At 40.9% G+C, this 17,780-nt stretch overlaps 1 protein-coding gene across 13 annotated transcripts in view; it reads left to right on the top strand.

The window, feature by feature from the left end:
- The window catches only part of EHBP1 (EH domain binding protein 1), a 212,526-nt gene that overhangs the window by 156,591 nt on the left and 38,155 nt on the right, over positions 1 to 17,780 (top strand). For 4 of the 13 annotated variants that reach the window (XM_042036615.1, XM_042036602.1, XM_042036613.1 and 1 more), the window contains 5 exons: positions 2,548 to 2,695; positions 10,201 to 10,317; positions 13,316 to 13,443; positions 16,125 to 16,266; positions 16,417 to 16,523. In XM_042036615.1, coding sequence (XP_041892549.1) covers positions 2,548 to 2,695; positions 10,201 to 10,317; positions 13,316 to 13,443; positions 16,125 to 16,266; positions 16,417 to 16,523 — 642 coding nt within the window. The remainder of the gene's footprint in view (positions 1 to 2,547; positions 2,696 to 10,200; positions 10,318 to 13,315; positions 13,444 to 16,124; positions 16,267 to 16,416; positions 16,524 to 17,780) is intronic. The other 9 variants (XM_042036606.1, XM_042036608.1, XM_042036612.1 and 6 more) reach the window with 7 other exon arrangements.

Raw genomic sequence — 17,780 nt, forward strand, 5'->3', positions numbered from 1 at the left:
CTTTGGCATGTCAGATTCATGTCAAAGGGTGAAAGATTTTACTGAGTTTTCTTTTCAACTGTACGGGGAAAAAAAAATCACTGTATGTGTGTTTGCTTGGTCCTTTCTTGGTGCAGTGCTTCTTTTTGTGTCTCCTGGGTTGTTTTTTTTTTGTTTTGGTTTTTTTTTATATTTTTATTCGTCCCCCATACCTCTCCCGAGTGCTTTCCTTTCCAAATTCTAGCTTGATACGCTGTTTAACAGTTTTTCTGTACCTCAAAACTTAATCTATATTCTTTTTCTGATCTCAGTTTCGTTGCTCCAGTGTTTCTTCTGCCAAGCTCAGTAACCGAGGGTTCAAATACCTGAATTGAATTTAAGCAAGAACTAGGCTGGTTTTTCCCTTATCCGCTGGTGATGATTGGCTTAATCAGCACAAACACAAGCCACCATAATCTGTGTTTGCTTGGAGATCCCCGGGATGTTAATGACTATGCTAATAATTCAGGAGACAAGTTCTCTTTCAGGAGGAGGGGATGAAAGGAGAGAAATCAGCCAGCTCAGTTTAGGGCATTTTTGTCACAAACAGGTAACTGGCCCTATTTTAAATTACACGTGCTGAAGTAGATTAAATTGTTTGACGTTAAACCACATGGGAATCTTAATTTTGTACATTCGTTCTTAAAAGTCGTTTAAGTTAAGCACGCAAGTTCCTATATCCAAGGAATTAGGAATATTAGAGATTTGAGCAGTTTTATTTCAAGTAAAATTCAATGTAATTAATGTTACCAAATACTGTGGGTTGAAATAAAACCGTTTGCTGTGTCAGTTGGCTGGCTAGAAATTAAATTAAATTGATCTATTATAGTGCATGGGGGGGTGAGGGGGGGAAGCTTTCCAGTTGTCTTTCTAATGTGTACTTTACCAAATAAATTTTTGATAGAACTGTTGCTCTGTGCCTTCTGGGAAGTTAAAATGTGAGAAAGCAAACAAAGCCCATGTGCCATCCCTCTGCCTCGCAGGGCCCAGGCAGAATTGTCTTTCCAGGGGAGGACATTAGGAGAAAAGTAAATCAAGGCGATCTGATAGGGAATCGGGACTCTGTCACTCAGGGGCGAGATATTGCGCTGTGTCCATATACTTTGTTTACTGTAGGGTTTTATGAGTTGTAACCTGCCCATGCAAGCTGTTAATGAGGCTAAATCTTTCTGCTTGAGGATTGAATTACAGCACACCTCTGGGCTAATGGTTATAAACAGAAAGTCCCATTAGGGCTGCATTCTGATTCAGTCATTTGCATTTTTTCTATTGTGCCGAGAACAATGCTGAGTAAATAGCTACAAACAAACAATTTACATGGAAATGGATAAAATGTACCTAATTAGTATTTTGCGCTTGTTTTATTAATGATTGCTTAAACTAAATAGCACTTAGCAACAGCTCTCACCAGCCTCTGCAGGTGTGGGATGCTCAAGTTTCTGGGTTGGTGGGAAGGCTGCCAGAATGGCTCTCCAAAATTAGGCAGTTTGTTATATTCCACTTAGTTCAGGTCAACAGCCTGTACCTGGGATTTATCCAGGTCATTGTGTCAATAGTACAATCTTACTGGCAGGTTAGATTTAAGCCAAGCACTGACTTTGTTGCACTTATGAGCACTTCTGATATTGAGGGGAGAGGAAAAACAGTCCTAACTTCACAAAAATCCATGTTTAAAGTGAAAACCGAAACGGTTTCCCTTATGGAAACTGTGGAGTCTTACAGATATGTTTAAACACATCTTTTTATGAAGATTTTTTTATCATGGTGGGCTAGTCTTTTACAAAATTTCATGCTGCAGAACTTTGTTTATTTATGTAACTGAAATATTATCATGCTTCTAAGTGATGAGCTTTAAGTGGGACAGCACTATCTGGCATGGTTCCAGTATGATTCCTTTAATTATTGACCAAAGCCCCATTAGTAGGATGTTTTAAAGGGATGGAAAGTCTTTTCTGCTGTGAGAGCATCTATTGTTCTTTCAGTAATTTTCATTAGTTTATTTTCTTTTAGAGAAAAATACCCACTGAAGTCAAAGAACATGCGTCAGATTTGATGCCACTTTACACTTTGAAGTCAGCTTGGTGCTTGGAGTAACCAAGAGCAACATCTGGCTTCTCAGTTTAGTTCTGTGACAGAATACTACTCAAATGAGTAATTCAATTTAGTAAAACCATTTTATAGCCACGGTAAAACTTCGCTCAAATCACTCATTGGGTGTGATTACTTTGAGACTAAAGTGTCTGCAAATTTTCATCAAGCTGTTTTTACAGAACATAATTTATAAAAGCTTTGCATTGCAAATCATCAGGTTTCTAAAGCAGTAATAATTTGGGGAATGCTTAAAAAAAATAATCTGGCGCATGGATGTCTTTAAAAATTGTGGTGTGACACCCAACTGATATCGAGCGTCCTATTTATAATGTGGGCCAAGCACCATGCTGTAAACCAGTTCCTATCATGATGATCAGATTGAGAATGAAATTGCATTTCTGTCAATTACTGAGTTGGCAACTGTTCAATATATCTTAGCAGCAAGATGAAGAGCGGCGTCGGCAGCTGAGAGAGAGAGCTCGTCAGCTAATAGCAGAAGCTCGATCTGGAGTGAAGATGTCAGAACTTCCCAGCTACACTGAAATGGCTGCAGAAAAGTTGAAAGAAAGGTCAAAGGCATCTGGAGGTGAGCTGAGGAACCTTGTATCTTATTCCTATGGCAACCTAGAAACCAGAGACCTTTTTGGGTATCACTTTTATTCACACTTCAAAACGTTGTTGTTCATCAGGTGAACGTGTCAAAAGACCTGGCTGTAGATACGTTTCCTAAATCAGTGATTTGTCATCAAATTTCCAACAGTTAAAAGAAAAGCAGCCATGTGATTGAAAGAAAAATATGTTCTGTGAACAAGTAGCTCATGTTGGCCCGTTATTTACAGATTTCTCATTACCCACAGTTTTTTGGAATTTCGTGGTTGTTGATTCTCTTCAATATATGTTTTTATATAGGAATCTGGACATAATTTTGGGGGAAAACAATATTTGAAATATTTAAGAAATGTTACTTTGTATTACATATGTTCAAAAGAAGAGAGTTTTAAATGTGGCCTGTGAGAGGTGGGGAGCAACAACCTTTTGATTTTAAATGGCAGTCTTTTGACTGACCACTTGCTTTTTCAGGTTTTGAGTTTTAATATTGCTATAATGTTATTAAACTGACTTTGAAATACCATTAAAATTCATATACCTGCCAGTGCTATGAGCTGGAGTAATGTAGTGTCACTCAAACTCAAATGGGTGCTGAGCACACGTTTCAGTGCAGGCTTCTTGCTCTTTTAATGTCTTCTACATATTCTAAGGGAAATAGTGTTTCTCTAACTCGTAATCATAAGCCAAAGTGTAAGGAAAATCCAGCTTGATACTCACAATGCATGTAGATTCAACAAAAATATTTATTTCTTCTCTACTAGATGTATTTTATATGCATAAATATTTAAATATAGTCTTACTGCACCCTAAACCCTACACTTCTGTTCCAAATAACACCAAGGAGAAAGCAGTGAGTTGCAGTTCTCCCTTTGGGTCTGGTCTTCAGTTTTACTCTCTTTGCCCAGTAAACCGAGCTTGCCAACATAACTCTCTTTTGTGATAAATAGAGAAATTACATCCTTGATGGCAGTAAGGCTGAGCCAAATGGCACATTACATAGGCTATGGTGTTCCTCATCTCTCTTCACAGTTTATGACTCCCCATCCTACATTATTTCATTACTTCCTCCTCACTGTTTCGTCGTGCCTGTACATAGCTGCTCCTGCCATACCTTCTGTCAAAGTAAGGTCTTTGTCTGGTTATATCCTGGGTGCTCAGCTGGATAGCAGTGACCCTGTTTTGTTGCAGTGACTCACTTGTAGTGTTGCTAAAGATCCCAGTGTGCTGCTTTCTGGGATGTGGTCTTCCTGTTTCGTGTTTTGCTCTGTATTTAGCCATTGATTGTCCTGCCCTTCATTCAATTTGTAAACAGTCTCAGGTAGCTGTGCATATACATTAAAAGAGATCTGCATTTATAGAGGGAGATTGCATATGCACCCAGAGAGTTTAGTGTTACTAAAAGAGCAGACAGTATCAGAACTGATGACAGCTCATTTATAAAGTTATCACCACTCTACCTGTTGGGTTTTATCCAGTGTAACAATTTCACAGCTTTCTACTTTTGCATTAATTTATACTTCCTACTTTGATTTCTCTTCATTCATACAGTAGTTTGGCCAATCTATTTGAACTTTGCTTGGACTTAAAGTCTTCATTTCCTGTCTTGTTTTATCCCTCTTTGCTCTTTTCATGTCAATGTGCATTTTATAGCATTTTCTTCTGCTTCCTCCATCTCAAAAAGCTTTCTGTATGGTACATCTTCCACATAATTCTACCACACCACTGGTATTTTCAAGTGCCACACCAGAGCTCCACTCAAGAAATCCATTCTTCTAAAATGTAGTAGTTCTGTGAAATGGTACCAACACTTAACAAACCAAATGAATTGGAATTATTTCTGGGTTTAGTCTTTATTGTTTTTCAATTTCCACCAAAAATTAGGATTTAATAGACAGTCTCCTTACTACCACTGGACTCTGAGTGTTTCCTCAACTGCATTCACATTTTTATTGTGTAGAGTCCTGTATTCCCTACACAATACCCAAGACAAGCTTATTATCTTACGTCTATCAAGCTGTCTTGCCCATTATACATCATTAATCTCTTCTTCTGCATTGATTGCAATTACTTTTTGATTTACAAAAAGGGAATGTACCAAATAATTTTACTCTCAATTCAATTATTTCAGAAAAAAAGTGACTTTTCAGCTCTGAGATTTTGGAGTTTTTAAAGACTATCTTCTTCCTTACAACTGTAGGTAAAAACATGATCTCTTTCATTGTTTCTGTATGCTCATTAAGAATTTCATGCTTTGGCAGTGGTGCAATATTCTCTGTTAAAAGGCTTTATTTAATCAAGGTCTGAAAAACTCAAACGCCTATGGCAAGTTGAAACTTTCCTGGATAAGCAGCATCCCTAGCTATGAAATGCAGTCTTTTTCATAAGTTATTTGGCATGTGAGACAGAAAATACTTCTTCCTGCCAACTGCCAGAGGGTTTGGGATGGCAGCTTCAAATTTATTAGATGTCCTACTAGCTTCAGGCCGATAAGCAGATGCCTTGAGATGGATCCAAGGACAGTATCAAGATAGAGATCCAAATATCCCCCCTTTTCCTAGCAGCAGCAGGACAAAGGAATTGACATATTATCTAGGAATTGTCCCTGTGCAGTGGAACACCCGTCTACTCTTCTGGGGTTTGGGTGGTGTGTTTTCCTTACTCTCTGGCACACCTCCATCCTTTATTTGAGCTGGCATCAGTGTGAGGAAGCGGCTCGGACCCAGGGGTGGTGAGGACAGGGTATGTTCAAGATTTCAACTCTGAGGCAATGATTTTCAGGGAATGTACGTGGTGGCACAGCCTTACTCATCATGCTTAGTCTCCAACTCATGAAACCAGTGTTAGGTCCTCAGTATTTTTAGCAGGCAGTATTTCTATCCATTGGCAGTTACTGCTGTAATTTCTTGTCCTGACATCAGGTTTCTTGTACACGGAACCAGTATTTCAACTCTGCATTTCTTCCATTCTCTGCCTTTGCTGCCTTTATTGCTGTGCAGAGGCTCCTGTCACATCCTGTAGCTTTAAAGCGAACTCTGTACCTGAAAGTAAATAAACTAAATATCTCACCATCCACAAGCCTGAAGGACTTCCCACAGACAATGCTGAAGGCTGGAGACATCTTAAGAGTGAATACTGTTTGTGCAGCTTCTCCCAGTAACGTGATCCAGCCCCCATCAATACTTTTGCTTCACCATGAAAATTACTCCTTTTTCGTTTAATCTAGAAATTGATGCAGTCAGCTGCAGCTCCTTCACATGTGGACAAGCTTAAACCAAGTCAAGAGAATATCAGTTTAACCACAAATTAGGCCTGACCTTAATCTGAATAGTAAAACGTAAAAGCTATTAAATGCCTCTGGGTCCTTTTCCACCAACATTCTGGCATTTCCACATGGTTCCAAAAGATACTTATTTCTCTCTCTCCAGTCCAGACTGCAGTCCATGCTGTGTGGGTGATGGTCAGTGCTGTTTAGTTGTTGACTCAATCCTTTATCTTTTATTTTGTTGATTCCTTCATGACATAGTAAAGCTTTGCTGTCTTTCTAGGATTCAAATTTACGTACTTTTCAAGGAAGCAGTTCTTCAGTCCTTTTCTAAATGTCTGCCCTGGTTCTAGACCAAGAGCTTTAAGTTTTTCACACTAGCAATTTGTTCTTTTCATAAAAGATATCTGTTATCTCTTCGTCATGTTGTTCCTTTTATCATTTATAATTGCAAAATCTTGTTGTAACATGCTCCCTAAACACATTTCCCTTTTAATACACAGGAAGAACATTGAACTGGAAAAAACCCTGGAGTAATTTAAATCAAGGAATCTAGATTTTTAAAGATGCTTGAAAAATTCTGAAATGACTTCAAATTACTGCTTTTAATTGATTTTTTTTTTTAATAAAGTGTAAATGTCCTGATAATCATATTCAGTCAAAGTCTGCCAACTTTAAATTAAATACTAGGTCAGGTCATTATCTGATACTAGAAACTGGTGTCTTCCACATTCCCATCTCTTTTGTTTCCTAAAATGGTGGTGTCAGAGGCAATGCCTCTGATCTCATCTTGCTATATTAAATTAAAGAAAATCAAATAATCTGATATAAGCATTCCTTCGTATGCAGGAGTCTTAAACCCTGTCATCTTGTTTAGATTGTTTTGACACATCCAGCATCCAGTGAGGTGACTAGTAGCTGTGAGCTGACCTTGTGAGCTGACTCTTTTGGGTGATTCCAAAAGTCACTGCCTGCTTCTAGGCTCCAGGTGGATGTGGTTCCCCTCTGCCGTGACAGTGTCCTCCTTTCTTCCCTTCTACCTCTTCCAAATGTCCACATTGGAAGTAGCCCAGGCACGCTTTCTGTGTGCCCCTATGAACTCCAGGATGTATTTGAGAGTACCATGGCCTGAGAGCCACTGAATTTTTCCAACATCATCATCATGAGGGAATATAAATTATAAATAATGGTGTGCAAAGTCCAGCTCCTCATCAGAAACAGTAGAGCAGCTTTAAAGGAAATTCAAAACCATCAGAATTGCTGCTGTTGCTGCTTTACCATTCTGTTTTCTCTACAGTCTGCTGCTTATCCCTTTACTTTTTATCCTTTTTTCCACCTCATGAAGATCATGCTGTGCCCTTCCACTTTTTTCATTTACCTCTGCACTTCCTGAAACAACAGGAGTCCAGATCCCAGGATCACCTGTGTGAGTTTCAGTGGGAACAGAAAGGGTGTCTCAGAGAGTCAGGAGTGTTTCTGCCCACCCACTTCCACACCTGAAGGTCAGGTCCCAGGTCTGGTCACAGATCTTGGATTGGCTGGAAAGAGGTGTTCTTCTCCATCACTCTGGCTCAATCTGGGGCAGCATGGAAGAAAGCTGAGTCTTCCAGAGACTAAGGAGAACTCATGGAGGGCAGCCCAGGGAAGTCATGGTGCTCAGCTGAAGCACAGGGCTCCTACTTCACAGGCTGCTGCTCCATCACACACACAGCCAATGTTGGATAAGACACTGAAGTTGGAACTTCTTTGCTCCTGTCTGTTGCAGCAAGAGCCTTACCCAATATCAGCAGAGGTCTGTGGAAGATGTTGATTAGTTACAGGGGAAATGAGGGAGCAGCTGGTTAGAAAAAAGTAGTAGACATAAAAAAATTTACAGGCTCCTAAAATGGAAATTATAGGTGCTGTGGAGATAAAGGGATAAAGTAAAGATACAGCTGTATGACCTTTGTGACAGCAGCATGGGCCTAAAGTGCAAGCTTCAGGTCTGGGAATGAGGTTGAGTGTGTTTCCAAGACAGGTGACGAATGATCAGCACCAATCCTGGTCCAAACTTCTGGTATTCAGAATTATGGCATCTTGGTACTGTATTTAGGATCTTTTTTTGTTTGTATGATATTTGAATGTACCCATATCCTGTATTTATAATTTGTATTTTTTTCTTATCTGAGATGTTTTAAAGTTCCTTTAGTTACTCTGTCGTGTTTCTTCAGACACACTTTACCCTACTCTTTTTTATAATTTTTACACACACGATGCATACATAGGAAAAAAATGCTAGTGTAAGTCTGAACAAGTGTAGATAGCATTTGATATGAGATTTAAAAGTGAGTAAATACAATGCATCTACGTACTTTGAAAGTATTAATCTAGCTTTTATGGACTCCAATTTCTTATATATTTGTATTGAAAAGGTGAGTCAGGATTTTTTCTGGGATCTGCTTCACAATTCAGAACTTGCTATTTGATCTTCCTCAAGTAACTTACTCTTTCTGTGCCGTAATTTACCTACATCATCATCATAATTGTAATTATAATAATCACCTACTTCATAAAACATTATGGGGCTCATTTATGAGTGATATTCATAAGCTGCTCTGAGAAACTTGGTAGAAAGATCCCATAAAAATAATTACAATTATTATTTTATTTAAAATGCATGTAGCTTACAAACAATGCTGATGAAAAGTAGTGCAGTAAAGCACTTTTAACTGATTCATCAATGACTTGGATGAAGGAGCAGATGCCTGCTCAGCAAGTTCACTGGTGACACAAAGCTGGGAGCAGTGGCCAATACCCCAGGGTGCTGTGAGCCCTTCAGAGGGACCTCGACAGGCTGGAGAGATGGGCAGGAAGAACCTCCTGAAGTTCAGCAAGGGCAAGTGCAGGGTCCTGCACCTGGGGAGGAGCAGCCCCAGGCACCAGCACAGGCTGGGGGTGACCTGCTGGGAAGCAGCTCTGGGAAGGAGGACCTGGGGGTGCTGGTGCACAACAAGCTGTCCATGGGCCAGCAGTGCCCTTGTGGCCCAGTCCCAATGGCATCCTGGGCTGCATTAGGAAGAGCACTGCCAGCTGGTCAGGGAGGTGATCCTGCCCCTCTACCCAGCCCTGGTGAGGCACATCTGGAGTGCTGTGTCCAGTTCTGGGCTCCTCAGGACAAGAGAGACAAGGAGCTCCTGGAGAGGGTCCAGCAGAGGGTGGCAAACGATGAAGGGACTGGAGCCCCTCCCTTCTGAGGAAAGGCTGAGGGAGCTGGGCCTGTTCAGGCTGGAGAAGAGACACTGAGAGGGAACCTCATCCGTGTGTGTCAGTGTCTGCAGGGAGGGCTCAGAGGATGGACCAGGCTCTGCTCGGCGGTGCCGGGCAATGGGACAAGAGGCAGCGGGCAGGAACTGAGGCACGGGAAGTTCCACCTGACCATGAGGAAGAGGTTCCTCACTGAGCAGTGCCCGAGCACTGGGACAGATTGCCCAGAGAGGCTGTGGAGCCTCCCTCACTGGGGTTATTCAAGAGCCATTTGGACACCATCCTGTGCCATGTGCTCTGCGATGACTCTGCTTGAGCAGGGAGGTTGGACCAGATGACCCACAGTGGTCCTTTCCAACCTGACCCATCCTGTGGTTTTGGGAAAGCAGCAATTCATGAGTGTGCTCTCACTGCACCTGATTGAGCATGATACTCCAGGTGGTAGCTTTCCTCCTTCTACCAGAAGGAGATTTCAACACCTAGGCAAGGTACAGTGATCCCAGCTCTGGGATGTACTATACAAGGTGAGGAGTAGCAAGTCTCACCAGGCTGGGAACTCAGTACCTGGAACCTTTCTCAGGAGACAGCAGCTCAAGGTCCTTCTGCTGCCCAGACCCATCTAAACCTGCCACATGGCAGCTTTGGCACCCATTCTGCAATATGGAGAACTGAGAGCCTGGGGGAAACCATTTTGACTTGAGATACCCAGAGGTTCAGTGCAGAGGACAGCCACTGCTGAAGCCAGACTCTGCCTTTATTGGAGCAGGAGTTTCCAGCAGAGACCCCATATGTTTAATGAATTGTCTCAGTTTAAAGGTAAATCCATAAGTGGACAGAGTGGAGTCTCCTTCCAGACTTACTTAATTATTTGCATTTTTATCATAACTCAGCTGGCTCTCTAAAGCATTCATTTTTTTTGAGTGATGTGTTGCATGTACATATGAAAGTACTAACCTTAATGCTGTGTGTTCCTACAGATGAGGATGAGGATGATGATAATATTGAGATAGATACTAATGAGGAGGCTCCTGAATGCTCTGTTACTGGAGGTGGAGATGAACTTACTAACCTAGAAAATGACCTTGATTCAACGGGTAATTTAAATAATGGCTATTTTGTGTATTTTGCATGACTAACACTCCATCGTCATATAAATACTGATGTGCTGCTTGTCTCTCTGTCAGCTTTATTCCCGTGTGCCTTTTCAGGTCTTTTAAACCCTCATGTTTAATATCCTGCATTCATGTTTAGTTGAAATTTAAAATCAACAAAATCATTATTTCCAACAATGTCAGATTTAAATGTCTCTTGCTCTTTTGATGGGGAAAGGAACCCCAGGCCACATTGGTAAAGCAGAGCCACCTGAAAGCACCCTGCCTGGATTGTGCCAGGTAGGCAGAGGGATGAGCTGCCACTCTGCACTGCCATCCTGGCCCATCTGCTCAGGGAAGAGGAGCAAATGTGTCTTTCTCTGTTAATACAGACTTGGTGTCTCTCTGGTTCCTTCCCGAGGACCGGTTCTTGTGTTTACACCTTGTTGCCCCAGTAGGGGCATGGAGGTATAAATACGAGCAGAAGTAGTCCTATTTACTTAACAGTGTTCGTATAACAGGGGTTTTATAAACACATGAAGTCACAGGAGTGGTATTCCCCCCTTTCAAAAATCTTCAAGCCAAACTGGAGTTGAAGTGATAAATGTGGTGCTAATGCATTGGAATCTTACAAGGGAGATGCTTATTTCAAAAGGAGCTGGATCTTCAAAGCTACGCAAAAGGAACTGCCCACCCGTAAGAGGCTCCTCTGCTTGCAGAGGGCTGGTGAAGGAGTTTGTTCTCTGTACAAGTCTGCCTGTTCCACTCAGCCCTGAGGAGTGCCTGGGGTCTCTGTTTGTGGTGGGCTTCTCTGCCAGGGCCTTTCTGCTCACTGCAAGTTAGCTCGGGCCTGGAGTAGCTTGGCCAGCACAGGACTGTGTCTTGAAACAGGCAGTACAAGAGAGAGCATCTTCAGCATCCTCTGGCTTGATTCTGCCCATACCAGATGGACCCAAATGCGTAGTCCATAATATGTTAAATCAGAACTTAATTTAGTGGTTTTTCTTTGTAAATTAAACCAACAGTGATGTGTATATAGCACTTCCTAGTCTTGCATGCATGCAAAACATTTGAGTCATGTCTTTTATTTTTTTCTATTTGAGGATTTCCAGACACGTAGGAGAATATATTTAGTGTTTCCAGCATTTGAATTTGGCGTACTTAAAGCAGAATCCAGTCAAATAATTTTCCAGTAAAAACTGGTTAATTTTAGGAGGAGTAGAAAATGAATATGTGAATAGTCCTGTCACATTGCCCCAGTGACTTACTTTCTGTGGGCCTTTTTTGTTTTGAGAGGTACCTTTCCAGGGATACAAACCCACTGCCCAGTGTTCCCAGTCTACCATGGGGAGACATTCTGAAAAAAACCTGGGACATCATTTTGCGGTTCAGTAGTAGCCAAAGGTACAGACAAGTACGAAAGAGGATGGGCAGTAGTACAGAAAGCAGTCTAGCGCTGTGGTAGAAATCAGGGTACATGGATTTTGGTGTAAATCTGCCAATTCATACCAAGTTCTAATGAAGGCTGAATCTCCTGGGAACACCTAAAAGTACAACTATAAGGGACATTTCACATTTGGGATCATTATGGACTTCCTTAATTACTCACCTGCTGAATCCTCATCCCTCCCATGTCTCTCAAGAAGAGAAAACTTTATTTTTACTGCTTCTTGGTTTTAAGTATCGCTTCTGTCTGTGTTTGTCAGTACTTCTACATGTTGTGAACCTCTTATATCATAGTTATTACATGGTGTTTATGTATAAGCCCACAAGAATGTGCATGTAGTTACATGTGAACCTCAATTAAGGACACCCTGACTGGGTGTGCCAGAGGAAAGGGAAACTATCCTTCATAATCCAGCCCAGCCCATTGCTGCTGGAGACAGGCAGCATTTGACTGCCCGCATGCCAAAAATGTTTTGGCTAATATGTATTGGAGCACTCCAAACCTTGGAAGGAGCTATGTGGCTAAGCAGTCATGACTCTGCTTTCCACACCAGCTGGAAGTCACCAGCCTGCAGTGGAAAACTCAGGTTGTGCACGTGGGAAAACACAGGAGCTGCTCTTTCCTCTGCCTGTGACCCAAGGCCCAGGTGTAAGTGCATCCTATATGTGCAGGTGATGCTCCACTGGCTCCAGTGCAGGGGCGAGTCCTCACATGGGGCTGCATGTAGAGTGTGTGTCTGGGGGCTTCTGTGCCAGTGTTCCTCTGCTTCCCTGCCCAGGGACAGCTCCACAGTTCTGTGCTGCAGCTTGTTATTAACACCTTCCCTCCTTCTTACGTGTGTGTGTGTGTGGGTAACTACGTGTGTAGGTGTGTTACAAATTCATACAGTCAACATTCACATACAGAATGAGCATTAGTGGGAGGTAAAGTTCTCAACTGCTATTTATTTGGGCTCTGATCCAAGTTGCTAAAATTGATTTTAAAAAACTGGGGGCTTCAGCAGACTTCGAGTCTGTCCTTTCGATGCAGTTCTGAAGCATTTTATGACTCCCAGTTTCAACATATTCTATAAATCATAGTAAATTATTACTAGAAAGTAGTCTTTTTTGATACTGAAATTTTATGAGAAACTGTGCCAAGAAGCCTTAGGAGGAATTAGTAGTTCATACACTTGAGGGGTTATCAGTATGTAAATTATATGATAAATTGTCATCTTTAAATAAATGGCTTTTTAAGTGTGTTTTTATACCAAAGTATAGGTATGTACACATTGGGAGTAACTTAAACATTATCTACTTTCTATGTTTTTCACCTGCTGTCTGCAAGCATGTTTACTTGTTCCACTGAGTGCCATGTATGTTTTCCAAGAAAAAATCCATGTACGTTACACAATCCTGCGCCAATCCCAATCACAAAAACAATTCCTTCTATTTTCTTCTAAGTTCAAAATGATAGCAAAGTGAATTAAATCTACCTTTTAAGTTGCTACATTGTTGTAGTGAGTCTGCATTGAAATGCATCTCACTCTGTTGTATGTGGTATTTGCATATTTAGCAGAACAAAACAGTAAGTTGGTGGATTTGAAGCTGAAGAAGCTCCTAGAAGCTCAGCCACAGGTGGCAAATTCAGTCTCCAGTGCTGCTCAGAAAACTGTAACAGATAGCTCAGAGCAAGACATAAAGGTAAGTTTTGCTTAATGCTTTTGTTTTGGTACCTGTGTGTTATGATCGAGGGTTTGTATTTTGTGAGAAGGAAAACAATTTCTTACCAAATCCTTCAGAGTCAGAAACACAGAAAATCTTTGTGGCAGTGCAGTTACATAGTTTGCAATGCACTGGGTTTTTTCCTGTTGATTGATCAACACGTTTCCTTTTTTTTTTTTTTTTTTTTTTTAAATCTAGATACTTGTCATTGGCAGAACACTAACAGGTATAAGAAGGTCTCTCAAAGGTATAAGAAGGTCTCTCAAATTCTGCCTGCTCAGGTTGTTACTGATATCAGAAATGCAGCACGGGCTCCATCCTGCTGCTGGTGCAATCAGCAGCCAAGCAGCCAGACTACCTGACTTGAATGGGAGTGGGGTTGGACTCTCAGAGATTTGCTTCCCTCCCAGTCCGGGTCCTCTGTTTTTCCTACATTAAAATTAAGCTGTGGTACACTTTAAAGGCTTACATACTTTGGGTGCTCGATGAGTGCTTCTGAGAAAAACAGACATGAGTATGTGGTGTGTATGGGCACTTTGCCTATTCTTAATGTTCACCACTTCAGCATAAAGTGCTCACCAATCAATTTTCTATTTCATTTTCTTAATTAGACCCCTTGTGTTCTTGCTATTCTATTTTTTAAAAATAGTCCCTGTATGTCATTAATATCCCTATGGCTCTGGGGCACTTCCAGTTGGGTATAACTTTTCACCCACCTGCAGTCTGTGGGGAGAGCACTGCTGACTGAAAGGATTTCCTTCCCCAGATACAGAGATGCTTTGAAGTCCCAAAACAATGACTTTCATTGCTTTTCCCTTACACTGTCGGTTCCTATAAATTGGTGATGAAAGTGTGTGGCAGCAGCAGAGGACTTTCGGTCTCTATCTTTGAACAAAAGGAAGCCTGGATCAAGTCTGATTTTTGCGTTCAATTTAGCTTTCTGCAGTGGATTTAATGCAAAATGAAGCTGGCCCAAGAATAATACAATGGATTGAAAAGGCTAACTGAATTAGTGGGCTTAGAGGAATACATTTGTAAAGTGGCAGAAGTCCCCAGTCATAAAAAGGTTTCTTAAAATGGGATTTACTAGCTAATCACACTGATATTTTAGCATGTTGCCAGGCCTAAAAAATTAGCCATGTTTGTTTATTTTGGTAAAGACTCTGGTTTAGGCTGTCAGATGGTTATTAAACTAATAACAGGAAACCACCTTTTATTTAACCAGAATCTTACAACCACCTGATTAGTGCAGCTGAAAAGTCATCCAGAGGTATAAGCAATACTTGTTTAACCTTAATTCTGTGAAATGACACACAGGCTGCCTCTTAGGGTAATTTGGTATCACCTAACATGATAAAAATGGTATTTGTCTTTATAAAAAGCATTTGTGAGGGAGTTGATTCTTTTTAAGGTACTCCCACAAAAAGGTGCAACTTAACAGTTCATCTCTGTGTGCATCTTTTCTAAGGAGGACTTGAAAGGCGGCGTTATAAGGAATATATGGTGTCCATCTGTTCTCATGGAGCTCTTGGCATTGAGGTGGATTTGTTTTTTAATAAAATGCAGTTTACAGGTTTCTAAATGAGGCATTCTGTGTTTGTGGAAAAGGATAAACTGTTACCTTCCCTTGGGGATTGTGTATCCCCGGCCTCCTTGAGGCGAGAGAATAGGCCGTTGGAGAACTCCCTCATTACCGATTGTCTCAATGCAGAGGAAGGGCAAAGTCTTGGTAGCTTTTGATAACCAGTTTCAGCATTCAGCAGGCTTAGCTATTAGTCATGCATCTTAGCCTTTCCCTATTTACTTTCAAAACACTTAATAAAAATAATAAAAGATTAGGTATAAAATGAAATATTTGTTTGGTACACAGCACCTCGGTATCTGCAGCTTCCACACACCACAGTGGTTCAGTCTTCTGGGATATTTCGTGTTGATAGAATCATTTGAATTTGTTACCAGTATTAACATAGGAAGCCCTGGAAAAGATAATTGTAGTTTCCTTAGCTGTAAAGGGCTTACTTACAAATCTGGCTTTGGAAAGTTATAGCTGATGAAATGCAGTTCAGTGGGGTAGCATTATAATCCTACCTTTTAGACTTCATCCAGCATTAGTGGTTTATCTCAATGGGCATAAAATTAGAAACTAGTTCTTCTTGTCATACAAGTCTATGGGACTACAGAAAACGACAGATTTCTGTACTGGGCAGGGAGAGAGGCTAAAAGCAACACGCTTTAAGATGATACAGATCGTGTTCAGGGGCAGAGACGCCGCGATTTGGCAGCAGCACACGCAGGGCTTGGCACTGCAAAGGTGCAAAGGAGCGATTTTTTGTTTAAAATCGGCATTGCTGGCAAATGCCGGTCACAATGAAGAGGTCTGGTTGGTAAAAAAGTAGAGAGTTCTGCAGGAGGGTGCCCACAGAGCAAAAAGCCAGTCGTTGCCACCACACATTAAACAAACAAACAAAAAAGCAAAAGTTAATCACTCTTCTGCTTTTTTCCCCGCAGCTGATACTTCCATCCAATATAAACCACAGCCCGAGCTGTGAAATCCACTTTGTAAAAGCTGTGTCCTGTCCCCTCACAAAAACGTACCTTTCAAATTAATGTCTTCCCGCTTGTAAACAAAAGAAACTGTTGTGTGTCTGTTTTTTTCCCAGCAGAATGGAACAGAGGAACATCGTGCTGAGCGATCACAAAAAGCAGCAGAACGGTTTAGAAATCCCGTTGTGTTCAGCAAGGACTCGACTGTCAGGAAAACTCAGCTCCAGTCTTTCAGTCAATACGTGGAGAGCAGACCAGGTAGGAGAAAATATAAAACCTGTTTTCCCATCTTATGATTTAATAATATTTAACAATAAATATATGAAAACCCGATAATGTAAGTCCACATTTCAATACATAAATATCAAGCTTTATAATAATTTTACATGTCTTTTCCCTTTTTTCAAGAGATGAAAAGGCAGAGATCAATACAGGAAGATACAAAGAGAGGAAATGAGGAGAAGGCTGCGATAGCTGAGACTCAGAGGAAGCCATCAGAAGATGAAGTGCTTAATGTATATTAATTTTTTGTCTGGTTTCATGATTGCTGATAATTCCAAACTGTATGTGGAAATAGTGCCTTTATTTGTTAAAATGAGATGTTAGGGTTTTTTAGATGTCAATCTCCAGTGCATTCAAAGCAGAGTGAGAGGGGTGCACTGTTGAATTAGTCTGCAGTGTGGTGATAATTGTCAGATAAAAAAAATGAATTTTTCAGAGTTCCACAGCCCCAGCTTCCTTGAGACATTTCCATCAGGGCACTTCCCATAAAGAGATTCCAGTATTGATCTACCGGGAGGATTTTAATTATTACAATAGCAGATACCGCAGAGCTGCAGTTAGAGGGAAGAGTCACATGAGACCTGCTAGAATTTCTCAGCCAACCCATTTTGTTGGCTTGGGTTAATGGGTGTTCAACCTTTCCATTATCCAGATCAGCCGTGAATTACTAGCTGAATGATGTTTGCATTAATATAATATATATGGTAATTTCTTCACTTAATTAACGGGGAGGTTCAGCTCAGTAGGGGTATGGGCTGATCATGTGTAAAATTGATTTGTGAGGGAAATATTTGATAGACCGCAGGGAGAAAGCTGGTTTTGATGGACAGCTGCGGGACAGAAGCAGGAAGAACCAAGTTTTAACCTGAATTTTTTTTGTCTGAAAGCGCAACACAGCCTTTGAGGGTGGTTGTTTGTTGCTCTCCACAGTTTATCTGAACACATTTGTCGTTTTTGCTGAGGCAATCTGGAGCTGAGTAGCAATTTTGTACCGCTGTCATATCTACACCAAAACATCGAACTTTTTACGAGCCGGAGTTATTTTTAGCCCAGTTGTACTTTTGCAGAGCTGAAAAGGTCTGGCACAGTGAGTTCAAATTATATATGCAGATGATACACATGAACTCTTGGGATATTACAGCCTGACACAGCATTTCTTTTCATCTTCTAATAGCAATTGTTAACAATTATGCATGCTGACATTAGGGAAGTTTTCATACTATTTTCAATTAATTATAGTTGATGAAAGGCAATATATTGCACATCACTTCAACTCCCCAGACCGATTTTTTTATTTCTTCAGGGTCTGCTCTCAGGGAGTTTTGTTTTTGTTGTTGCTGTTTTTCTGGCTATACAACAGGTAGTAAAGGGTTTTACATTAGGGGTGACACTGTTGGCTATTGTGTAGGAAGAGAGGGACCAAATTAATGGAGGAATAATGTCCTTAAATTTGGATATCCCAAATTTCAAAGTTCTTAGCTCGTTACTGG

Source organism: Corvus kubaryi, unplaced genomic scaffold (assembly GCF_017639235.1).
Source record: "Corvus kubaryi isolate FWS band 111438036 unplaced genomic scaffold, C.kubaryi_AGA036_p1.0 37386, whole genome shotgun sequence".
Classification (NCBI taxonomy): Eukaryota; Metazoa; Chordata; class Aves; order Passeriformes; family Corvidae; genus Corvus; species Corvus kubaryi.